The sequence below is a fragment of the Raphanus sativus genome, chromosome 7 (assembly GCF_000801105.2).
Source record: "Raphanus sativus cultivar WK10039 chromosome 7, ASM80110v3, whole genome shotgun sequence".
NCBI classification, from domain to species: Eukaryota; Viridiplantae; Streptophyta; class Magnoliopsida; order Brassicales; family Brassicaceae; genus Raphanus; species Raphanus sativus.
Genome location: NC_079517.1, coordinates 19581535 through 19605306, shown reverse-complemented (window position 1 = coordinate 19605306; position 23772 = coordinate 19581535). Strand labels below are relative to the sequence as shown.

General features: G+C 33.6%; 3 protein-coding genes and 1 pseudogene across 5 annotated transcripts; 1 reads left to right on the top strand and 3 right to left on the bottom strand.

Moving 5' to 3' along the window:
• The window catches only part of LOC130498072 (probable serine/threonine-protein kinase PBL19), a 12538-nt pseudogene extending 2603 nt beyond the window's left edge, over positions 1-9935 (bottom strand).
• A 2633-nt stretch (positions 9936-12568) lies between these two features.
• On the top strand, positions 12569-14510 carry LOC108816156 (omega-hydroxypalmitate O-feruloyl transferase). The gene is made up of 4 exons (XM_018588726.2): positions 12569-12722; positions 12810-13134; positions 13229-13404; positions 13527-14510. The coding sequence occupies exons 1-4, from the start codon at positions 12720-12722 to the stop codon at positions 14397-14399; spliced, it is 1377 nt and encodes a 458-aa protein (XP_018444228.1). The 5' UTR covers positions 12569-12719; the 3' UTR covers positions 14400-14510.
• Positions 14511-14787: 277 nt separating this feature from the next.
• Positions 14788-15876, bottom strand: LOC108814587 (pollen allergen Che a 1). 2 transcript variants are annotated; one of them, XM_018587189.2, is made up of 2 exons: positions 15320-15876; positions 14788-15238 (listed from the first exon to the last, which is right to left on the bottom strand). In XM_018587189.2, exons 1-2 carry the CDS (start codon positions 15516-15518, stop codon positions 14892-14894), a joined length of 546 nt encoding a protein of 181 aa, XP_018442691.1. In that variant the 5' UTR covers positions 15519-15876; the 3' UTR covers positions 14788-14891. The 2 variants fall into 2 exon arrangements, with proteins under 2 accessions (XP_018442691.1, XP_018442692.1); XM_018587190.2 differs by having other exon boundaries at positions 14788-15235; positions 15320-15869.
• Positions 15877-18309: 2433 nt separating this feature from the next.
• LOC108816354 (UPF0725 protein EMB2204-like) lies at positions 18310-19976 on the bottom strand. 2 transcript variants are annotated; one of them, XM_056991163.1, is made up of 5 exons: positions 19765-19976; positions 19513-19542; positions 19228-19414; positions 19028-19158; positions 18310-18957 (listed from the first exon to the last, which is right to left on the bottom strand). In XM_056991163.1, the coding sequence occupies exons 1-5, from the start codon at positions 19849-19851 to the stop codon at positions 18490-18492; spliced, it is 903 nt and encodes a 300-aa protein (XP_056847143.1). In that variant the 5' UTR covers positions 19852-19976; the 3' UTR covers positions 18310-18489. The 2 variants fall into 2 exon arrangements, with proteins under 2 accessions (XP_056847143.1, XP_018444427.1); XM_018588925.2 differs by having other exon boundaries at positions 19513-19644; positions 19765-19975.
• Between the last annotated feature and the right edge of the window lie 3796 nt (positions 19977-23772).

Genomic DNA, 23772 nt, shown 5'->3' with positions numbered 1-23772 from the left:
CCTTCTCTTCTTTCTTCTACTAACTCCAGACCTGTAAAAGGTCAAAAAAGACTAGACTAACACGAATTAGTGACTTGAAACAAATAAAAACATATATACAATGATGTGAAAAACACCATATATCAATTAGTCTATTTGGAAATCTATTAGGAAATTTATTTTGGTTAGAATTCAATTAATCTATTATATAAATTAGGAAAAGCCATTAGATGCTTAAATATATTATTTAAATTAGAAAAAGACAAACATACTTAAATATATGTTTAATAGATATCTCAGTGGAATTCTATTGTAAATAAGTAGTAAAATTAAGGAGCATTTTTATTTTGTAGTTCTTTTTTAATAATATAGATTAGATTATAACCCACCATTCAAAGATTGGATTTATTTTGTTTTGTATTTTCAGAAATTTAATTATATATTTTTGAATCATATATTTTTTTCTTTGTAATAATATTTGTATTTCTTAAATGATTAGTAAGAAGTTTTAGTAATTGTATTTAAATAGTTGGATTAAACCTATATCAATAAGCAATGTTTTTAGTTTAATAGAAGAAATTTTAATACACATTTTTATTTTGATAATAAATGAATACACATTTTTGTCTTGATAATAAATGAACTTTTGCAATTATATTCTATATTTAAACACGATAATATATGATTAGTTAATAAAACAGACATGAATAGAAATATTGAAATATTTTCGGTTCATGTAGTATATGAAATTAAGGTAAAATAATGAGTATCCAAAATTCTATTAGAAAGTTTAATACGTTATTATTAAAACTAGGTGATCCGCCCGCGCTGTTGCGCGGATATAGTTAAATTATTTAATATCTATACTTTTATTATTGAAATTTTTTATTCAGATTTAAATTGTGATTTTGATTGATCTATGAGTTTTTTTTTGACTTGATGAGCCTTCATAGAATTAAGTGATGGACAGATCCAACGGTGAGATGTGCATTGGATGCAGAGTTGAAAGTTAAGTGATTGGTCTTCCCATGTATTTTGATGCAAGTTAAATCTAAATCTATTTTGTGAATAGATAACATATTGTAACTGAATTCAAACAGCTGACATGATATTCTTTTTTTCAACGTACAATGATATTCTTTTTATGGTATAACATGTCATTTGGAGTTGTTATAAGCATCTAGATTTGCTTGGACTCTTTTATTACGTTTGGTTTGTTTCAAGAATATAGGCAAACGATCTTTTTCTCATTACCATGCAAATTATTCATGGGTCTGATTCAAAGTTTTGATTGTGTGTGTAATTGCGGAGGAGACACACCGTTTTGTTGTGAAGAGTGTAGAGAAGAACAGATAGAGAGAGATGAAGCAGAAGAGAAGAAACAGAATCTCTTTTACTCTGTTAAATCAGTAATGAAGAGAAAAGAACAACGAAGCTCTTTTCTTCTCCAACCAGATATGGTGATTATGTATGTCACAACGGAACTGTTGCTGCTGCTTGAAATTCTGAATCTGATGGAGATAGACTTTGGAAAGTATGATAATACTAATAAAAAGGGGAAAAAAAGAAGTGAGATTGTGTCTTAAAGTGTCAAAATCTGGTTTTGGGATTCTCTTTTGATCTTTTCTAAATCTGAAGATCATTTTGCTTTAGCTTGAAGTTTCAGGGAAAGCTAAAGATCTATCAGCTTTTTTATTAGTTTTTTTTTCTTTTTCGAACTTGAATGTTTTGGGAGTATATGAGAAGAGAGAAATTGTAAATGCCTGTGTAAGTTTAAAAGTCCATGGCATGCTTGAGTAATCTTTTCGTGTAACTTTTGGGTTAGAAAACAAATACATATGTAACAGTATTACATGTTCAACCATGAAAATATATGTACAAGATATTTTAATTCATATAAACTTTACCGTTTATTCTATGTTTTTTAAAAGCCAAGCTATGTGCTTTGATATTATTCAGTGATAGTATCTAACTCTTTTGGTTGTAGTCACTACAACATCATTTGAAAGTGTAGCGATTCTTACCATGCTAGCTAATTGTTCATGGACACAAAAGTTAGATGAGAGAACATATAACTTGTAACAAATCGTTTGCATATATTCATTTTCCTTCATATTTTGCATTTACTAACTTATTTGTATATATTCACCATGCAAAAAAGCTTCCAAACTAAAAAAAAATCATCCTCTAACACTAACACCTCTTAAACTCTCCTCCACAGGTCCTGTCCTCGAATATTGCTTCTTACCTGAATACTCTCCTTACTCGTGGATACCGAAGAATCTCCACTATCGCACTCTTCGATAATCTTCTTTAGTCTTTCTACTACATTATCCATCGTGGGTCGCTTTTTATTCTTTTTGAGACATAGATCAGCCAGTTTAGCCAAACTCCTTGCTCCGTCAGCCAGATAGTTATTGCGTAGCCGTGGGTCAATGATCATGCTGAAGTGTTGACTATCAGCAGGATACTCTTTGATCCATCCCAAAAGTCTTCGTTCAGTGGCTGGTTTGTTCCTCTCGATGGTTCGACGTCCGGTTATGATCTCGTAGAGCACAACACCGAAGCTATATACATCGCTCTTTAACCGCAGATGGCCTGTTTGCACGTATTCAGGAGCTGCATATCCATGTGTTCCAACTTTCTATAAAGAGAACCAAGAAAATTATCAAGAAGAAGAAAAATATTACACGATTTATCATCTAAAACTGTGTAAAAAAACATAACCAAACCTTAAAAAATGCACACAGCAATTACACGACTTACCATCTAAAACTATGTAAAAATCATAACCAAACCTAACCTAACCTAACCAAAGAATTTAAAGAAATATCAAATACTTACTGCAGTTGTGACGTGAGTATTTTCTCCATGAGGTCCTTCTCTTGCAAGCCCAAAGTCAGACAAAATTCATAATTTAAAAGCACATTAGAGGATTTAAAGTCACGGTATATAACCTGCCCAACCAAATATCACCACTTAATCACATACTAAACTTAAAACCAGACAATGAATGTTTGAGAATCCACCACACTTTATCTTCCCAACGGTTCATAAACTGTCGGCATTCATATACAATCAAGAACAATCAAAAGTATCTTTTTCAAAAAAAAGACAATCAAAAGTATCCGTCTTTAACCAGGTTTCCTCTTATTGTTTCGGTTTAAAGATTTATGTACCTTGACTTCATGTAAATAAGCCAATCCTTCAGCTGCACCAAGCATGATCTGAAGCCTTTGTTTCCATGGTAATGTGTGAGCTCCACGCGTGAAGAGATGCTCCCTCTAAGCTTCGATTACACATGTACTCATAAACCAAAAGCCTCTCCATCCCGTTCTCCCCATCTTCTGAGCAATAACCTAAGAGCTTCACAACGTTCTGATGATTCAATACCCCTAGAAACTGAACTTCTGCTAGCCATTCCTTGTGACCCTAATACACACCATCACAACACAGAGAAGAGAAAAAGATCAAAACTGCTAGGAGTGTGAGACATGGCGTTAAGCTTTGTTAAAAAAGATGTAATACGTTTTATGTAATGTTAGGGTTTTAGGTATTCACAAGCCATGTCATATTATTCATAAGCCATGTCATCTATTAAATGTGTCATGTCATCTTTTTTTTTGTGAGAGTCTTTGTAGAAATGACATGTAAGCAAAATTTAAAAAATCACTCAAATATAGTCTAGGGGATGGTTGCCTAAAATTAAGGTAATTAGATAGAAATATAATTTCTCCAAAATAGTTTGTTCCAGATTTACAAATATTCTCATTACTTTAATCTATATAAGATTGTGGTTTATTAACCTAGATTATAGGAAGTTGTAGGTTTTATTTTAGGGTAAATTAGGAGAATATACCTAATGGAAGCCTAAATTAGAGATGGGGATCATGATTAACATAAAGAGCTTAATATTCACCATTTAGGTTTAAATAAGATTCAAAAGCCCTTGATTCCTTTGGCACGTTAAACGGCATCATGCAATTCTTTCTGACAATTGAAGATATGCTCTGGGATTTCTCTGACTCCTATACTGACACAAAAGATAAGAGAAAAAGTGGATCTGACACAGAGTATTTATACTCCACTCATTTCCTCCACTCTCTCATACGCTATTTCTTCTCTCCCCATTCCTTTTTCTACACTTTCTTCTTTCTACGTATTTTTCTATAAAAGCATTTCATCCTTTCTTCTTCATCACTTTCTCTGGTTTTTGAATCATCTTTATAATTTTTCCATTTATCTTACTAGAAATTTGGTGTTCATCCTCACCTTTTTCATTTCTCAATCGAATTTTTAGAGAAAAAAACCAAATTAAAATTTTTTTCAATGTTTTTTTTTCCAAGAACCAGAGAAACTTTAATAAATCCTTCCACTTTCGACGAAGATTCGAAAAATTTGGTGAAAATCCATATTTCATGTGGTGGTGCATTGAAAGTTCAAGAAGAATCCGTTTTTGAAAACCTATGTGTTAGTTGATATTTGTTTCGTTAACTGATATTATATTCTATTAGCTGTTAAAAACCGGTTGCAATTACTTAATAAATAATCGGTATGTTGTTACACAATATTCATCATTCGCTGATACAAAGTTTGTTAGTAGGTACATTGTTTTGGAGAAGATAACTTCCAATACATCAACTTATGACAACACTTTTAATATTTTGGTGTAAAAGAATGAGTAAAATATTATGTATGTTTTCTCATTTTAGCACACTAATTTTTGGATATAAATTCTCAATCATTTACATAGTCAACAAACTTTATTATATAGTGTCATGGCAGATATAAGAACAACCAAACCATGCATCATGTAATACATCGTGAATCCTAAAATAATAAACTATTTACTAGCTAACAAAACATAAATCGGATAACATATTATGTATCATATAACAAACCATTTATCAAACAAGATTCTTAAACACAAATAATGTATCAGTCCATTTAACAGCTAACAAACCAATTATCAAACAATATACAAGTTGGCAGAGAATTTATCAAACAATTTATCAGAAACACAAATCAAATATCAATTATGGAAAATTCTTTTGTAACAGCTTAGTGTATAAAGTGTACCCGATAACATATTATGTATCCTATAACAAACCATTTATCAAATAAGATTCTAACTCATGAATGATGTATCAGTTCATTTAGTAGCTAACAAACCAATTATCAAACAATATACAAGCTGACATAGAATTTATCAAACAATTTATCAAAAACACAAACCAAAGATCAATTATGGACAACTCTTTTCCAATATATAGTGTAGCGGTTAGTGAAATTTTTAACGACATCACGAATACATGGAAGCTAATTTATATGCGGAAATTGATTAATATTGGAGTAACCAAAACATTTAGCGGTTAACAAAACAGTGATAAATAGATTACCACAAATGAGGTTCAAACTGGAGACTTATACTCTGAGTGACAGTTAAGCCATAATGAATCATCAGCAGAATAAACTAAAATTACTACAACTATACAAAGTTGTTGTTGCGAATTGACGTTAATTAGTAATATATTACTTAGTTGCTACTATGCAACCATACATGTTAAGAAATAATTTAAAGTTTATAAAGGAAAATGTCAACATCTAAACGCGAAAGTGTATAGATTCTAGAATATAACCACGAGGCTGTCCGATTGGTTAGTGTCTGGTGCATCAAATACTTCAACATCTAGGATCAGCATCATTGTCTCTTTCTTTATTTCATTTAACTTCTTTTTTTTTTTTCTTCAGTCTTCATTGGGATGGAATTACTTTTTCTGAGATTTTTAGAAAAATCAAGTTCTGAAAAACACATATAACCAAATATTTAGTAATTAACGACAGTCAATTTCATAGCAGTTAACAAACTATGTTTAAACTAACAATAAATGTTTCATTACATCTGAACAATTAAGAAACACTTTTTTTTTTGTTGCAATAGCTAAAACTTAGCATGTATCAGCTAATGACAACATATTTTATGGCAACTAACAAACTGTGTATCAGCTATCAACAACTATCTTATAACATCATTCATTTGATTGATCAGACATCAGCAGTCAGGATTGTAACAATTAACAAAACATGTTTGCGATAATAAATAATGAAACCAAAACAATGTATCATCTAACAAGTTATTCAAACCATGTAACATCTGAAAAAATCATGTAACAGTGACATGTTTTGTTAACAAGTTATAACTCTTAGTCTAATGTTACAAGAATTAATAACGTACATAACAGTGAATACTCATCCTTTATTTTTAAGTCGTGTATCAACTAATAAAATATATATCATATAATAACTCACATATCAACTAACAAATCATATCTCCGACAATGTATCAACTAACAAACTATGTATATAAACATTTGACAACTTGTTAACCGTTACAATTTGTATACATGTTTATAACATGTAATAATGAAATAAAATTAAAAATTGGCTAATCTAGATAATATCAGATAATTTAAAAGTTATTTACTTCGGAAAAGAACTTCAAGAACACAACTTAAAAGAACTTCACTCTTTAGCAGCTTACAAATCTTGGAAAAGACTTCGTAAGTTGCTCCAACTCAAAACCCGATACAATTTTCACCGACGCCGCAAACAACATCTCTTCTCTGATTTTCACACACACTAAAGGATTAAAAGCAAGAAATATATCATCAAAGATAAAATCTTTAAAGAGAAGAATCAAACCAGAAAATGAATTCAAAGAAAACAGAAAACAGAAAACCATATTTTAAATTCTTTGGTAAAAATTATATCACAAAATCAGATCAAAATAGAATAAGAAAGAAATGGTAAAAATATTTTAAGTGTAGCTGAGATAGATTTTTCATCCAATTTTTCAGTTACCAAGATTTTCAGATTCTAAAGACAAGCCATAAACAAAAAAAAAAATAAAGAGAAAGTAGAGATGTTGAGAGGAGAAGAGTAGATCGAAAGGTTGGAAGAATATCCTCTCTGTTTTTGGTTTGGGAATTGTAAGCGTCAGATTTATTTTTTAATACAATTAAAAAGAGTGAGTACTTTGGGAGAAAAAGATGCATTGATTGAAATGAAAGGCTCCTATGCTTGCAAGTTGTCTGACAAATGTCAGAGCCTACTAATGTCTACTTGGAGGACAGTAAGGACTAAACGGAAAAAGAAACAGTGTTTTTAAGATGGAGGGTAAGTCCTTAATTATGCTGCTAAATGGAGGTATGTCATCCAATTATCTCTTTAGCTTATTTAAATAAGAAAAGAAAATAAAAACTTAAAATTAAATTTATTAATTACTCAATGGCATAGAGGTGTAAATAAGTTGTAAATGTAAGGGTTAATTCTTATTTGTACTTCTATTTTAATAGTATAGATTTATGTTTGTTTGAATTTTAATGTGATTATTTTTAAAATCAAATGAATCATGTTAACTGAATTAATAATTATGGTTTCAAAATAAATTATTAATTTTTATTTTACATTGAAACAATTATAATTAATTAATTTATTTTTAAAATTAACTATATCTTATTAGTAAATAACTATTTATTTTATTTATTATATATTATAGTTTGATTTAAATTTAATTACAATTTGCATAAAATATTCAAAAATTACTATACATTTAGAGTGGATGATCTTTAGTCATCGAACTTATATCATCTGAATGGAAGTTCTAATTTATTATAAATATATTAATAACTTAATTTATTAATTTTGTTAGGTTAGATAAATTATAATTTATCTTCACCCATGTACAATGTAATATGATTGTGTATTCCTTTTATATTATCCACATGTAAGTAAATTTTGAAAATGATAACAATGTTTTATAGCTATTTCAAATTAATTTTCATATATATTAAATTATTAAAATGATAAGATAATATGATACCTATATACATTATATTTGTTATCGAATTTATCTTCTTCCTATGATGTTGAAAATATCTATATATTTCTATAAAATGCTATTTGTTTTACTATTACTATATCACTAGGATAAGACCTGCACTTTGCGCAGGGTGAGTTTATATTATAAAACTTTTTAAAAATATATAATATTAACAAATTAGATATGTATATGTGTTTGAATTTTTTTTAATACGCATATAGTTATGTTTTCTTTACATAATCATCTATATGTTGGACCAAGCATTTGTAATTGTAATTGTGGACCGAAATTTATTTTGAATTTATGATGAGCTTGAACGATTTGCGCTTAAAATTTTTATAACCATGTTTATACTTATAAAAACTGTAATATGATCATCAAGTGAATTTTTATTATAAAAACATGTTATACAATGTTTTTAATATTTTATTTAACATCATTGAGAACCATTTTAATAGTTTTAGAACCAAGAGCTTAGTATTGTTTCCAAAATAGAATTGTTTTGACCTTAGTCTTCCACATAGTTTTGAAGAGTTTTAACTGGACGATTAAATTGTTGCAGCCCATTTTCTTGCTTTAAGTCGTTAGCTGAATATTATTAAATAAAAATTCATATTAATACAGTTTTATATTCATTTTTATCTTGTTATAACAAAATAAATTAAGATATTGATCACAAAATTTTCAAAGTGGTATTTTAAAATTTCTAATAATTTATAGTCATTTAAAAAAATTCAAAATATAACATATAAGAAAAAAAATCTCATTTTTTTATTATATGGTTAGTGTGATTGTTTAATATCTTTTAAGAATATAAAATTAAACAAAAGAAATATTTTATCAAATATTTATTATTCATAATCATTAATTGTCATATATACGTTAATCATATTATGTAATTCCGTAGCTTTTTCTTTGCAAATTATTTCTTTATGTTTTGATTATGAGTCATGCTTTTTCTAATATGAACATCATTTGTAGCATTTATATTTTAAAGTTAACACATCACTATGCACGTTATTTTTGGTTCTTTGGGATATTAAAATGCTGAGACTTTGAAACCATTGGTTGAGGAGAATTAGTTCCAACAACATTCTACACCTAATGCTGGTTTACTTTCGAGATTCACACAATTTTTCTTATATTAGGAACCATGTACATTTTGTTTCTTCAATTCATCTAAAATTGAAAGCTATTTATCTTAAATCCGCTTTTTATTTCTCCGTTTATTTAGCCAACATGCATTGTTTCGATTTCTTTGATATGCTCCAACTTCTCCATATGTTCTTTAAGAAAAGATGTCTTCTCCATAATTCTTCACAAAGAGTAAATAGATAGTTTATGACTCAGATTTGGCCGTATATGAATTTGGTTCTTACATGTTGTTATCTTGTTGAATCGAGAGCATTCAACTGCTCTGAGAGATGTTAATGGTTATGACTCGGTAACTCTAGCTGATTCATTTATCAGAAGAAACAATGCGACGTCATGGTGAAAGTCAGTTGGAGCCCAAATAAGAACATCTTCTAACCCATGAGAAAGAAGGATATTAAAGAAGGAACACAGGAATGTCACTTCAGCGAATATGAAGTACACAAGGACATAGGTCGCCTGCTGAAACGGACGTATCCGAAATTGTAAAGACCTCTGGGAGGAGCCATGAGGGATGTGAATGTGGTGAGACCTGCCACGAACACCACAATATTGTAGAGGTTTTCAAGTTTCTTCTCCACTTTCTTCAGAGGATCCTGCAGAATACATAGTGAAATAGAAGAGAACTTTTCGATAAACTACAAAACAGAAGTGACATAAAGGGAGACAATGAGCTAAGTCATACATCGGGATCAGGAATGGTTGAGTGAAGTCTGATAACCGCATCACGCAGTTGAATAAGAACTGTAGAAATTTCCAGCGTTGTAATCTCGGGTGTTTGAATAGCAACCTGAGTAAGAACTGTATCAATCGTTGTGATCTCGGGTGAAGGCGGAGGAGCTTCGTTTTCGTTGTTCTCATCATCAGTCGTCGAAGCTGGGAGAGGTTCATTGTCATAATCTGGCTCAGGGAAGTAGATCATCACAGCCCAGTCTTGAGGAGAGAGATGCTGAGGTTCGGGTAGCCTGCCTCCAAAATATGAAGGCAGCAGATGCTGCGAACAGAAAAAGGTTGTGAAATATGGGAAATTTCGTGTTGAAGTAATCTAGAGAGATAGGAAAAAAACATTCAAATTGAAGCAGTCCCGTGTAGAATGTTGTAACCAAATTGAAAATGATTCTACTTAAAGTTTTGAGAGTTTTTGTTGTATGATATTTATTCTATTAAAAGTTGATAATAACAATGTATGCATGGGTGTAGCTTATGTAGCCACCAAACTTAAGGACTCGTTCACTCTCTCACCCTTCCATCAACAACATTTCTATACAGTAATTAAATGGTCCTACCTGTTGCTTTGGTTTAGATTCAAAATTTTGTCTCATTAGACTGGCTTAAGTACTTAAGTGTACTGTTTTTGTATACGTTTGTATGTTTCTTCTTGATGCTACTTCTTTGCAAACTATTTTTTTTATGTTTTGATTATGAGTAATGCTTTTTCTAATATGAACATCATTTGTAGCATTTATATTTTAAAGTTAACACATCACTATACACGTTACTTTTGGTTCTTTGGGATATTAAAATGCTGAGACTTTGAAACCATTGTTTAAGGAGAATTAGTTCCAACAACATTCTACGCCTAATGATTGTTTACTTGCGAGATTCACACAATTTTTCTTATATAAGGAACCAGGTACCTTTTGTTTCTTCAATTCATCTAAAATCGAAAGCTATTTATCTTAAATCCGCTTTTTTATTTCTCCGTTTATTTAGCCAACATGCATTGTTTTGATTTCTTCAATATGTTCCAACTTCTCCATATGTTCTTTAAGAAAAGATGTTTTCGATCCATAATTTTTCACAAAGAGTAAATAGATAGTTTATGACTCATATTTGGCTGTATATGAATTTGGTTCTTACATGTTTTTATCTTGTTGAATTGAGGGCATTCAACTGCTCTGAGAGATGTTATGGTCTCGACTCGGTTCAACTCTAGCCGATTCATTTTCAGAAGAAACAATGCGATGTGATGGTGAAAGTCAGTTGGAGTCCAAATAAGAACATCTTCTAACCCATGAGAAAGAAGACTATAAGAAAAACAAGACACTTTGTAAGATACTACCGAGATGAGTACGTGGATCATACAGATGAGAGAGAACCTCAAACTTATAAGGAATTCATAGGAGACACTCATGAAGATGCGTGGGTTAAAACTATTCAAGATAGATGCAGTCGGTGCATGATAATCACCTATACGAGTTAGCGAAGTTTCGAATAAACATTGAAAATGCCAAAAAAAAAGAATAAACTTTGAAGAAAACTAGTCAACAGTTAATATGTTGGCTTCGATTAATATGAAAGAGAGAGATGCGTTTTCATTTGGCGGTGGGAGTAATGTGATTCTCTGATCTGGTCCCTACTTCTTGATTGATTCGGTAGCCTAAACCTTCTCCAGCTAAGAAGATACAAATGAGGAAGATAACTACATAACTTGAACAACTAGCCTTATATATTAAAAAGAAAGAATTTATTCTTCTCTCGTTTTTAACTGAAAACAAGTCGTGGAATAAACAAGTATAATACATTTGGAAACTTCTACATATTTTACATGCTTTCTAGAATCTTGTGACATTTTGAAAATTCAAATAATGGCATAGTACTAACTACTAACTGAAGCGTAAACAAATCATTTGTATAATAGTAGCTGGCTTTTAATTTTTTTTTTTATTAACCTAGGCCTATGGAGAGACCCAAACTAATCCGCAAGGGAGAGGTGCAGTCCACAGATTGACCCTCTTTCCGGGTATTCAAATGGACCCTAAAATATAGGTACATATCCGTGTAAGGTGACCAAGATAATTGTGACTTAGTTTCGCGCAATAGGTGAATCGAACCTGAAATGTGTTAGTGTCTTAGTTCCATCTCCTTACCATTCGACTACAATCACTCGGTCAAAACAAACACATGTTTTTCATGAAAACAAACCCTTGTGTTTTCTGAGTAAATGAGTAAACCATTGGATCAAGATTGCATCCTTCAAGCGAATAAACTAGGTAAATATAAGAACCGTTGATATATTCAAATTGAATAGAGGTGTTTTCTGAGTAAATGAGTATTCATTGTACCAAGATTGCATTCGTCGAGCAAACAAATTTGGCAAATGTAAGAACCGTTGATATATTCAAATTGAATAAACTTTCTCTTTTTTTTTTACTTAAACCGTTTTTGTGTTGTCTGGTTGACGTTTTCTTAGAGAAAGAGAATAAATTTAAGTAAAAGAAAGACATATATTCAGGAAACATGGTCAAGAGAGAAAGATAAATAACAAGTCATCCAAAAATTGGGAGGCCTACTCTCAACTACCAAAAAAGAACACATTAGTGTTTGTTGTGTTAGGTCATTTATTCAGTCACCTAACCCTAACTATATGAAATACGTTAAACCTCAATGTATAGAAAAATATTGAAATACGATTTGTTAATATAACTCTTCATTCGTTTTAATAAATAAAAACGCAATCTTGCAATCAAGGCCGTCCATGTATTCTCTCTTTCACATTATTCTCACGTTATGAGCTTGCGGGTCCCATGATATTCCTCTTTAATTTCCCCATATATATCTCATGAGAATCCAACTCGACTTCATAACATTCATCACTTGTTAAACCCCCAAAAATAAAGTTCCATTTTTTTCCCACAAACCGCATTAGTTTGCTGCTTCCTCTATTTTTTGAAAAAGTTGCTGCTTCCTCTATTTGGATAGGAATATGGTTTGTGATATTTCATGTTCTTGTTTGGTTTCACAAAGTCTTTAAAGATCTTTTCATATTCACCCTTCTATAATTTTTGTACTTCAGGGTGCGGAAAACAACAACAAGGAAGTGACACTCTCTGCTTCAGTGGAGAACAACAACAACAACAACATGAAAGGAGCAAACATTCATCTCGAGGTTTTTCAAAAGGAACCAGCTGCTTTGGTCAAACCCGAATCCGAGACACCAAAGGGTCTTTACTTCTTGTCGAATCTTGATCAAAACATCGCCGTGATCGTTCGTACAATATACTGTTTCAAATCTGAGGAGAGAGGAAACGAGGATGCAGTACAAGTGATTAAGAAAGCTCTGAGTCAAGTACTTGTTCATTACTACCCTCTTTCTGGACGTCTCACCATAAGTCCTGAAGGTACTTTATTGAAAAACAATCAATGCTTCGGTCTCTGTAAGACTTTAACTCAGGCAACAACATTAATTAACGTCCTTAATGGTGTAAACTTCAGGTAAACTCGCTGTGGACTGTACTGAAGAAGGAGTTGTGTTTGTTGAAGCTGAAGCAACCTGTAAGATGGATGAGATTGGTGACATCACCAAACCAGACCCCGAAACATTAGGGAAACTTGTCTATGATGTTGTAGACGCCAAGAATATTCTTGAAGTCCCTCCTGTTACTGCTCAGGTTTACTACTTTTCTTCTTCCTCAAGCAATATTTTTTTGTATAATCCAAAAAAACAATATATATTTTTGTTGTTGTTTAGGGTTTTAAGATGAGATCTAATTTGTTAGTTGGTTTTAAATAGGTGACTAAATTCAAGTGTGGAGGGTTTGTTCTTGGACTCTGTATGAACCATTGTATGTTCGATGGTATTGGAGCTATGGAGTTTGTTAACTCATGGGGTCAAGTCGCTAGAGGCTTACCATTAACAACTCCTCCTTTCACGGACAGAACCATTCTCAGTGCAAGAAACCCTCCAAAGATCGAGAATCTTCACCAAGAATTCGAAGAGATCGAAGATAAATCCAACATCAACTCTCTTTACACCAAAGAGCCAACTCTCCATAGATCCTTCTGCTTTGACCCAGAGAAAATCAAGAAACTTAAGCTCCAAGCAACAGAGAACAGTGAATCTCTCCTTGGTAACTCCTGTACAACTTTCGAAGCTTTGTCTGCTTTTGTGTGGAGAGCAAGAACCAAGTCATTGAAGATGTTGACTGATCAGAAAACGAAGCTTCTCTTCGCCGTTGATGGTAGAGCCAAGTTTGAGCCTCAATTGCCAAAAGGGTACTTCGGGAATGGAATAGTTCTCACAAACTCAATCTGTGAAGCTGGAGAGCTAACCGAGAAACCTTTGAGTTACGCTGTTGGATTAGTAAGAGAAGCCATTAAGATGGTAACTGATGGATATATGAGATCTGCCATTGATTATTTTGAGGTAACAAGAGCAAGACCATCTCTTTCTTCCACTCTTTTGATCACTACATGGTCGAGATTGGGTTTCCATACCACGGATTTCGGTTGGGGAGAACCGATTTTGTCCGGTCCAGTAGCTTTGCCTGAGAAAGAAGTGACTCTGTTTCTGTCTCATGGAGAACAAAGGAGAAGCATCAATGTGCTTCTTGGACTTCCTGCTTCAGCCATGGATGTGTTTCAAGAACAGTTTTTACAGATATGATATGAACAACAAGAAGACAAACAAAAAAATCTGGCAATTATTGTCAAAAGTTATTCGTTTTGCTCTGCTTTTCTTTTGTGTGTTTTTGGTTTCTGCTGAATTATTATTATTATTATTATTATTATTATTATTATTATTATTATTATTATTATTATTATTATTATTATTATTATTATTATTATTATTATTATTAATTATTATTATTTAGGGCTATCTTCATCTTAAACTTGTCTGTATCCTGCATCAAGTTTTTTTTTTTTTTGCTAAATGTATCCTGCATCAAGTTTCAACCATAAATTTATATCTCCAACTATATTGTAATATGTTATATTATTTTTGATTTATTTCTGCAGTGTTGAGTTTTAATAAAAAATAATATTATATTTATATAAATAAATTGTAAACAAAGTCCAAATATAAATAACAGAGGACAAGAAGACAATAATAGAGTTCTCGTAGAAGTAAACAGTGATAGAATTTGCAGCTTATTTTCTATTGCTTGCCACACAAGTCAATATTCTTCTTAAACGGTCTGAAATTCAAGGAGGTGAATCGGTAGACACAGAGATTAGACCTCTTGGACTTAACCTGTTCCGTTGTAGTTTTGTAGCCAGGAACGTTGCAGGAATCCGAGGAGCTACCGATCAAGCTCGCCTGACAAGAAGCCACTAGAGAATCTTTGTTCGCTTCTGTGGCGCAAGAAACACCTTCCACAGATTTTATATCTACCTTGTAGAGTCCAAGCTCGTTCGTGGTTCGATTTGCAGAGAACGTGATCATCTCCCTAGTTTTTGATGAAGCTGTCTTAAATCTGCAGATTATTCTCACTTCCACACCTGCTTTTATTCAGTTAAAACAAAAGTGATAGACATATTAACTTGGATTTAGCAGTTATAAGATATTTTGCTTGAATTCTTTACCGGGCATGAAGTAGCTGTGTTTGGAGAAACTGTTGGTGGAACAGACATCGCAATAAACAAGACCCGTTACAGTGATATTTGCAGTTGGTTTGGATGAGGACTGAACCAGAGACAAAGAGTTTAAGGACAGAAGTTGCAGAAGCAACATTAGCATTATCAGTTTCTTTTCCATGTCCACAAGCTTCAGAATCTTTTTCATCTTTGGATAAACACCTGTTTACAGATGAGGTTCTTTTTGTTTGTGTGGTTGATGGAGGAAACAGACAAGGATTGGATAAGAGGTAAAAGACAAAGATCAGACAAGAAAAGACAGGAACTCCATTGAAAAAAGCTTCATTTCTGTATTCTGTTATATACAGAGAACTCAAGACTCTTGTGGACCTATAGATGGGTAAAGAGAGAAGCTTCTCGAATGAAGGTTATAAATGAATGATAGAGAGAGGAAGGAAAATTACATAGAGAAACTGAGAGGTTGGTTGTGTGTTTTACATTTATTGAGCTCTCAAGCTTTTCTGTTTTAAGGGGTTTTTGTCTAAATTGGCTATACCTGGAAAAGAGATTGGAGAAGGTAAGCTACGGACCACTTATCAATTTATCATCATTAGCACCAAGAAAGTGGTCAGAATAATGGCTATACAAGAAGCCAAAACTATGATATATTCCCGGTTAAGCCTTGGTTTTGGCTGAAATCTGGTAGAGGATTTCAGGTTTAAGGTAACTTTTCAAAAATGAACAAAACCATACTAGATCATCTCTATTTATCAAATAGAAGAAGAAGAAGAATATGTATTCGTGATCTGTTCTTCAATGGCTTCAAGCAAAGTCTCATTAAAGTCTTTAGATGTATTGGAGTTGGAGACTTTTGTTCTTCACATTAAAGAACAGTTGTATAAGATTCACATAAGGAGTGTGGTTTAGTCTCTCAGATAGCCTTAATAACAGTTAAAATCAATTCAATTCAAGAGAAGTTAAAAAAAACGCAGGAATGTTTTGAACAAGACTAGTAAAACACCCACGACAGGGATATAATAATTCAAATCAAATACGCATAAACTAGCAGCATTTTGAATATTTCCATGAGGCTAAACCGTTCTCGGTTTAAAACAACAAAATTTGAATGAATTGTTATTTTCATTTCAACAAATTAGGAGCTTTCGTGTTGTATACACATCAGTAATTAACTCTAATATGCTTATATAGAAGTCAAAAGAACCGAGTTAGTGTCGCCATGCATGCTGCAATGCAGCCAGGTCCGGGTCTGATAAATATTGGTCTAGAAGCAAAAATATTTTTGGCCCTTTTTATTATGAAAAAATCGTCATAACCCTAAATAAGTACTAGAGAAGGTTTGAATCAGTTCACTGGATAATAGCCGTTCTTAGACTGATCACGTCGTGTTGACAAAGTCTTATTGATCAGACGAGCTCGGTGATTTTCCAGGTATAGGGAGCGATTCAGGCACTACCTCAGCCTTTTCGATCGAGCTCAACCACTGTTAGGATAATCACCTCCCCCGAAAGTCGTGTTGACAGAGTTGTATTGACGGAGATCGATCAAGAAGAATCACAGCTAAGAGTTGGATCGCATCTTGTGTATGGAAGATAGAAATCAGAACTTATCAAAGATGAGATAAGGTCTGGAAAACTAGAGAACTTTAGAGAGACATTTAGAGAGAGAAACTTAGAGAGTGCAACTACTAACAATGGATGTGACAAGCGCCGGCTGAGGAGCAAGTGCCAGTAGTGCGACCGCCCCAGGGCCCACTGCTGGTGGAGCCCATAATTTTTTTTTTTAATATGTAGTAGTATATTTTGAGTTTTATTGTCAATGTTACTATAATTGTTTTTTTGTCAACTATAAATGTTACTTTTTAATAAAACGAAATTAATGATTTTTTTTTACAAATCTAAATTTATGGAAACAAAATCTTAATCATGATAATCTATATATATATTTTCACCAAATTATAATTAACTAATAAAATAATATAATTAGCATTAATTAGTTAGCCGTTTAAAAACATAATTATATTGATCAAATTTCTTCTTTCTCTCCTAAAAACTGTTCACGTTTCTAACGATGGTACAGTTTCAGAAGATCTCAAAATCTTGATTCTTCAAGGATTTGCATTGCTGATTATTTTCTGTAAGTGATCCTTAATATTTGTTTACTATTCTGTTTTTTTTTCTCTACACTTGAACTTCTAAAAAATCATTGGTTCTTTTTTTTTTTGGTTCTTTGATTCCTACATAAACTGAGATGATTTTACATGTATAGACTATCAATTAGTATAAGAGAAGACACGTGCATAAAGGATTACAAACAAATCACTGATTTTGTTTTGGTATTGAGCAATTTTTTTCGAAAATCCAAGAGGATTGTTTTTGTTTATTGTTTCAGGTTTCTCTGGGTATGCCTTTTCAAACAAAAACTGTTTTATATTGCTTAGTAGCTATAATATCAAAACTACAGTTTTATATGTAAGCGTCAGTTTTTTTTTGTCGAAGCTAAGGGTCATTTTTTAAGTTTTGCCCCAGGGTCTGTAAAACGTTTGAGCCGGCCCTGGATGTTACCAATAGAACTGCATGATATTTAATTTTTTGTTGGTCTTATAATATTTTTATCATCTCGCCACACACAGCAAAGTCGAGAGATTCTAATCCTTCTCGATCTCCAAAACCCACAAGATTGATATTCAATCATGACTGAATATATTTTAGCTGTGAAAAGCCATCTGATTCTGAACCTTATCTGCATTCTCTCTCCGAATACATAACAGAAGACAAATAACGTGAAGAAACTAAATATTTTAATTGGTTTTCCGAAGTTTTTTCAATCAACGACATGTTACTTCCGCAAAACTCTAAAACTCTATCTGAGAGGTCAACAGCATTCACTTATCTTATTATATTGTGAATTACAAAAATTCTAAAGAAAAAACATAATATTATTTTTAACAAATTATATCTCAAATTATAAAAGAACTAAATAAAAATAAAATATTAATTAATTATTATGATACAATTATTTTGTTAATATTTATATTACATGAACACATAAAAATCATAGTTAACTAATAAATAAGAGTCAAAGTGATTTTCTCTCTAAAATTATCCAAAGGCACCAAATAACTTGGCGGACAGTCGGTGGTCTTACTCTTATCATTTTACTTAGCGGACAGTCTTGTGAAGACGGCGGAGCCGAGCCAAGAGAACTCCACGTTTTCTTTTGCCTTGAGCTAGCCTAGGACTAGATAAACGCCATGGATTGTAGAGGCCTAAATCCAGCTTTAACAAAATTGACGTACGGGAACTCTTATTCTTCTGTGGTATCGTCTTGATCCGACCCACGAGTCTAAAAGTTCCCGTCTGCTGATGGCAGATTCTTCTGACTATAGCAATGCGATCAACATCATTTTTAACCCGAGACAAGTCCTTGTACCTTATGTAGAAAATTGCATCACTGGCGCTGCCAAGTGCCTCACTCGGCTCAAGGTCTTGCGTGGATTCTATAGCAACTTCCAGAATCTCCAAATTGGACAGATCAGGTTCGCGGCTAGAGTGCCTATTAGTCGTGGCAATTGCAAGTTCGAGATACAGAGAGATACAATCATTGTCTTGTAGCTCTGATTTATTCAGCTGCAAAAGAAAAAGCAAATATATCAACTGATCATGTATATATATGGGCGATCCTAATCAATCTTCTTACCACGTAAGATCGCTTTGTTTTTTGGAATGGATTATGTTGCGGCAATTTAGGCATCATACGTCCGAGAAGGCTGATACACATTTGATCGTTTCTCTTGTTTTCCTCACCTATGTGAATTGTATTGGTTTCCCCTATAAGCGAGACGGATGATGATTTAGTAACATCGACTTGTTGTATACAAAATAACAATATTTATTTACCATAAGGTCTAGCAACTTTGCAGCTCAAAATCAATTCGCCAAAACTTACTTCAGACACAGTGGTCTGAAAAGTCTGAACCAAACCAATGGTTGGATTCTTAGCTTCCAAGGTTATGTAGTAAGATGAAGTTGCAGGACGAAAGGACTTATTGTATCTGTTTACGCCACTGAACTGCAAGTTTTTCCCCTGATTGATCAAGAAAAAAAAAACAGAGAGAGAGAGAGCATGAGAAAATAAGAGCAAAGAGGAGGACAAGTAAGTGTTTTATTTTATTTTATTTTTACCTGGAACAAATTGTAACCGTGAAGACCCATCTTAGCATAAAGGCGGACAAGGGCACAACAAGGTGGATTATTACAGATGTTTTCAGTTACTGTAAAAATGCATGGTAGTAACAAACTACAGCTATCGAACCCCTGAGAGACGCATTATCACAGCATATTTTAGTTATAATTTAGAACCATGTTTTGAATCAATCTCTTACCAAAAGAAAAAAAAACAACACTAGTAGTTGAAGATTAAATAACTTTGACTACCTTGGATTCCCTCAGTATTCGCATATAGTTAGACATGCCCTCTTCTGTTGTGAGCCACGGCACTATCGTCTCTCCCCCTATCTCCATCCAAATATCGGTTGATGCTGTTGTCGATTTAGGGTTTCTCAACGATTTAGGACTTCGGCTGATGTTCTTATATAGCCTTATCCTTGTTTCTGGGTTTCAGTTGGACCCTCACAAGTCAAAACCCGAACAAAAAAGCTCATCTATAAAAGTCCCTTATAAAATTCTTGCCTTAGTTTTGAGAAATCTATCTATATATATCAAACTTCTGATATCATATTTTTTTAGGAAAAAAAAGTTGTATCTAATGGTAATGTTTATTTTAATTATTATGCAATCTAACGAACAAGATTTTGTTTCCTTTAAAAAGTGACGTCATCTGTTATTAAAACAAACAACACTTTTTGTTTCTCCGAACCAACGCCATCATTGATCTTTCATCACTCAAATTTATATTGTTCAAAACATATATATTTTATAGTAACAAAATGAGATGTCGAACTTAACAATGTTACTGATAATCCTTTAAATATATATAATTATATTTTTTGTGATCATATTTGCTATTTAATCACAAATCTATAATTTTAGTACAAGTATATTTTACATATAAACATGTATTATTCATAAATATCTTGCATAAATATGTTGTATTATACAGATAAATCGGACAAATCACGGCTTCGTCTTCCTAAACAATATGGATAATATGAATAAAGAGCGATCGGAAAATAAAAATAAAATAAAGAACGGTCGGACATTCAAACAGAATATATCGGACAGATTGATACTTGAAGATAGAGGAAAGAATAATTACATTGACGTCCACCATCACCAAATCCATCCACATGAGCTCCCCACCACGCTTGATGTTCCGAGCTTCCCAGAACCTCAGAAGCCTAGCTTCGACAACCTTTGAGCATCGACCGGACTTAAGGTCAGAGAAAAACAGATTAGAGTTAGCCATAGCAGGAGGGCAAGAACACGTGAGATATACGATTTAGAGAGGAAGAGCAGAGAGATATAGAAAACGCGACCAAAATAGAGGAAGCTTGTGTATATTTATACCCGATTCGATGACTGGAAGGATCATCTGGAGAGGTCGTAATCACCATTAAAGACAAAGGGTTAAAGTGGGAGTTACACGACGCCGCCGTTACGAATCTCAATCGCCATATCTGTAGCTTATCATTTTGAAATCGAAGATATCTGTATATTATCCCATCGCCGCTGAAGACCAACATCGATGAAACCGAAGACCTCCGTTCTATTCCTTATTAACATCGATGAAACCGAAGACCTCCGTTCTATTCCTTATTAGGGCCAGACATTCGTTTCCATTCGTTTCAATTAAATGACGAAGCCCAACGTGAGCCCAGTAAGAGATATTTGTTGTAAATATCGAGCACTTATATGATCTGACGTGTCAAGCAAAGAAGGCTCTTGTTTCCAGGCTGGAATCTGATGTGGCAAGCCCTGGAGAAAGTTAAGTGAATTATATATAAATAGATTATATTTTTTGTGATCATATTTGCTATTTAATCACAAATCTATAATTTTAGTACAAGTATATTTTACATATAAACATGTATTATTCATAAATATCTTGCATAAATATGTTGTATTATACAGATAAGTTAAGTATTATACTATATTTTGATCTGCGTTTTAGGAATGCATGATAACATTTTAGTTAAAATTTCCAACTTAAAAGTTAAGGTGGATGTTCGGTTATCCATTCGGGTTTATTCGAGTTTTGGGTTTTTGAGATCAAAGATTTAAGTCTTATTCGAGTATTTCTAAATCTCCGTTCGAATTTGGTTAAGATCTTTGCAGGTTCGGTTCAGATTTGGATAAGCCCTTTAAATTATTTTTAAATTTTTAAAATTTCTTATATACTTTAAATTTCTCAAAATCTATAAACTTACATATAAATTTGATTTCTCCTCTTCTTTTATAGATTCCTTGATCCCTTGTTTCCGTAACCTCTTCCGCGATCTCCAAATCCTCGAAGACTTCGTATTGAGCTCGCATGCTCGGTATGGGTTTCTCTGTTCGCGGCCCACGTCTTTAGTCTAGGCCCGTTAATTAAAGGAACTGACCGAAATTGGGTCCGACATTTGTCCTTCAGCCTTTTTAGTTTATTTGAGAAACCGAAAAGGAAAAATCCTCTTATTCGTTCTTACCGCGAATTTCGGGAAATTGAACTCCACGTGCCTTGGTTCGATTTGACTGGTCGGCCACCTCTTAGATCGTGTGGCCAATATTGATTTTTGTGGCCGATTATAGTTAACCATCTCAAGAACATTTATTTTTTTTGCTGGTTTATATATTTATTTTTTGATGGGTTAGTCGTCTTCTTTGTTACAATGGTCTTGTTGGAAAAATATACTCCGGTATCATTTTCCTCGAGGCTCCAGGCAGGACCCAGACCTCCGGGTCTCCATTTACAGAATACCCCGGGTCCTCACTTAAAGGAACTCAGGAACTACTCCGGGAACTACTCTCCAGAACTACTCCCTACTCCGAGAAATGTAAAACTTCAGATAAGAAAAACCTTCCATATTTTCGAATATGGAAGGATTCCTCTTGCTCACACCAACCTCAGGACGGCTATATAAGACGAAAAAACCCTAGAGCAGGGGATCAACTCATAAACACTTCGAGACTTAGAAATTAGAGTTAGGCGGCTAGACTAGGGTTCATACACCAATCTATTGTACTTCCAGCTCTTTAACTTAATAAAACGTCTCTTTTACCATTGTTTCTTACAAATATCTCTAAATCAATATAGATACCTCGAAATCTATAAGCTTGTCCTTCGTTCTGTAGTACTCAAAAAGGACTTACACAAAAATCTCCCAACGATTTAGCGCTAGAAAGAAGGGAGTAATCTAAACTACGTGATGGTGACGGCGGATGAGCAAAGCAATCAACCCGAAACCACCCAAAAAGAGGCCAAACTTCAAAGACAACTCGACGGTCTACAGAGTCAAGTCACCGAGCTGCACAAGGCTCGGGAAAGAGCTACAGACGATCCAGAGCTCTCTTTGGAAGTGCAAGGCCTGAAGGAGAAGCTTAACAAACACTCCAAATACCTGGAGCAAAGTGCCGAGAAGCTTAGCCAACTCGAGTCAGAAAACCTTGCCCTCCGAGACAAGAACCAGGCTCTCAACACGACAAGTAACAAAAGCACTACTTCAGGACCAAGATCCGACCTATGCAGGATCTAGCAACACCTAGTTCCGGAGCCAAGGCTGCACGCCCAACAGTCGACAGAGACGGGGCAACCCGCGAAAAGAATGGAACCTCCCAGGTTCACAACATAGAAGACAGCGACTCTGAACCTGAGTCCGATCAGGAAGCACCCGGAGGGGCAGCATGAGCGAGACCTTCCGCGACGGCCCACCTAGAGCAGATGTTCTCCAAGAAGTTCGACGCAATACAATCTCTGGTGGAAAGACTTCCAGGAGTGGCTCCTCCTATCTGAAAAAGCAACCCCAACTCTTATGCGGAATCTTCGTTTGCAGACGAGATCGCCTTAGTAGAGATGTCGAGGAAGTTCTCTTTTCTAAACATCAAGATGTACGATGGAAGACCACATCGCCCAATACAAACAAAGGATGCTGCCAGTAGCACTCCCAAGAGAAATCTCGCGAAGCAACCATCTGCAAGGGATTCGGCTCAACCTTGGTCGGACCCGCTCTCCAGTGGTACATCAATCTGCCCATAAGGTCCATATCCTCCTTCGCAATCCTCAGCGACAAATTCGTAGAGCAGTTTGCGAGCAGCCAAGACCTGGAGAAAACCTCGGACAATCTTTATGAGATCCTCCAGCATCGGTCAGAGTCTCTACGCACTTACATAGCCCGCTTCAACAAGGAATGGCAATCTCCGAGTGCAGTATCCCTACATCGATCTTGGCCTTCAAGAGAGGTCTCCTTCCTCACGGAGAACTCTACAAAGAACTCACCAAATACACCT

Coding starts and splice junctions, on each gene's coding strand:
- LOC108816156 (XM_018588726.2), top strand. Junction 13,135..13,228: donor TCTCACCATAAGTCCTGAAG/GTACTTTATTGA, acceptor TGTAAACTTCAG/GTAAACTCGCTGTGGACTGT. Junction 13,405..13,526: donor TCCCTCCTGTTACTGCTCAG/GTTTACTACTTT, acceptor GGTTTTAAATAG/GTGACTAAATTCAAGTGTGG.
- LOC108814587 (XM_018587189.2), bottom strand. CDS start 15,518: ATGAAAAAGATTCTGAAGCTTGTGGACATGGAAAAGAAACTGATAATG. Junction 15,239..15,319: donor ACACAGCTACTTCATGCCCG/GTAAAGAATTCA, acceptor ACTGAATAAAAG/CAGGTGTGGAAGTGAGAATA.
- LOC108816354 (XM_018588925.2), bottom strand. CDS start 19,851: ATGGAGATAGGGGGAGAGACGATAGTGCCGTGGCTCACAACAGAAGAG. Junction 19,645..19,764: donor GAATACTGAGGGAATCCAAG/GTAGTCAAAGTT, acceptor TGCGTCTCTCAG/GGGTTCGATAGCTGTAGTTT. Junction 19,159..19,227: donor CAAAGTTGCTAGACCTTATG/GTAAATAAATAT, acceptor TCTCGCTTATAG/GGGAAACCAATACAATTCAC.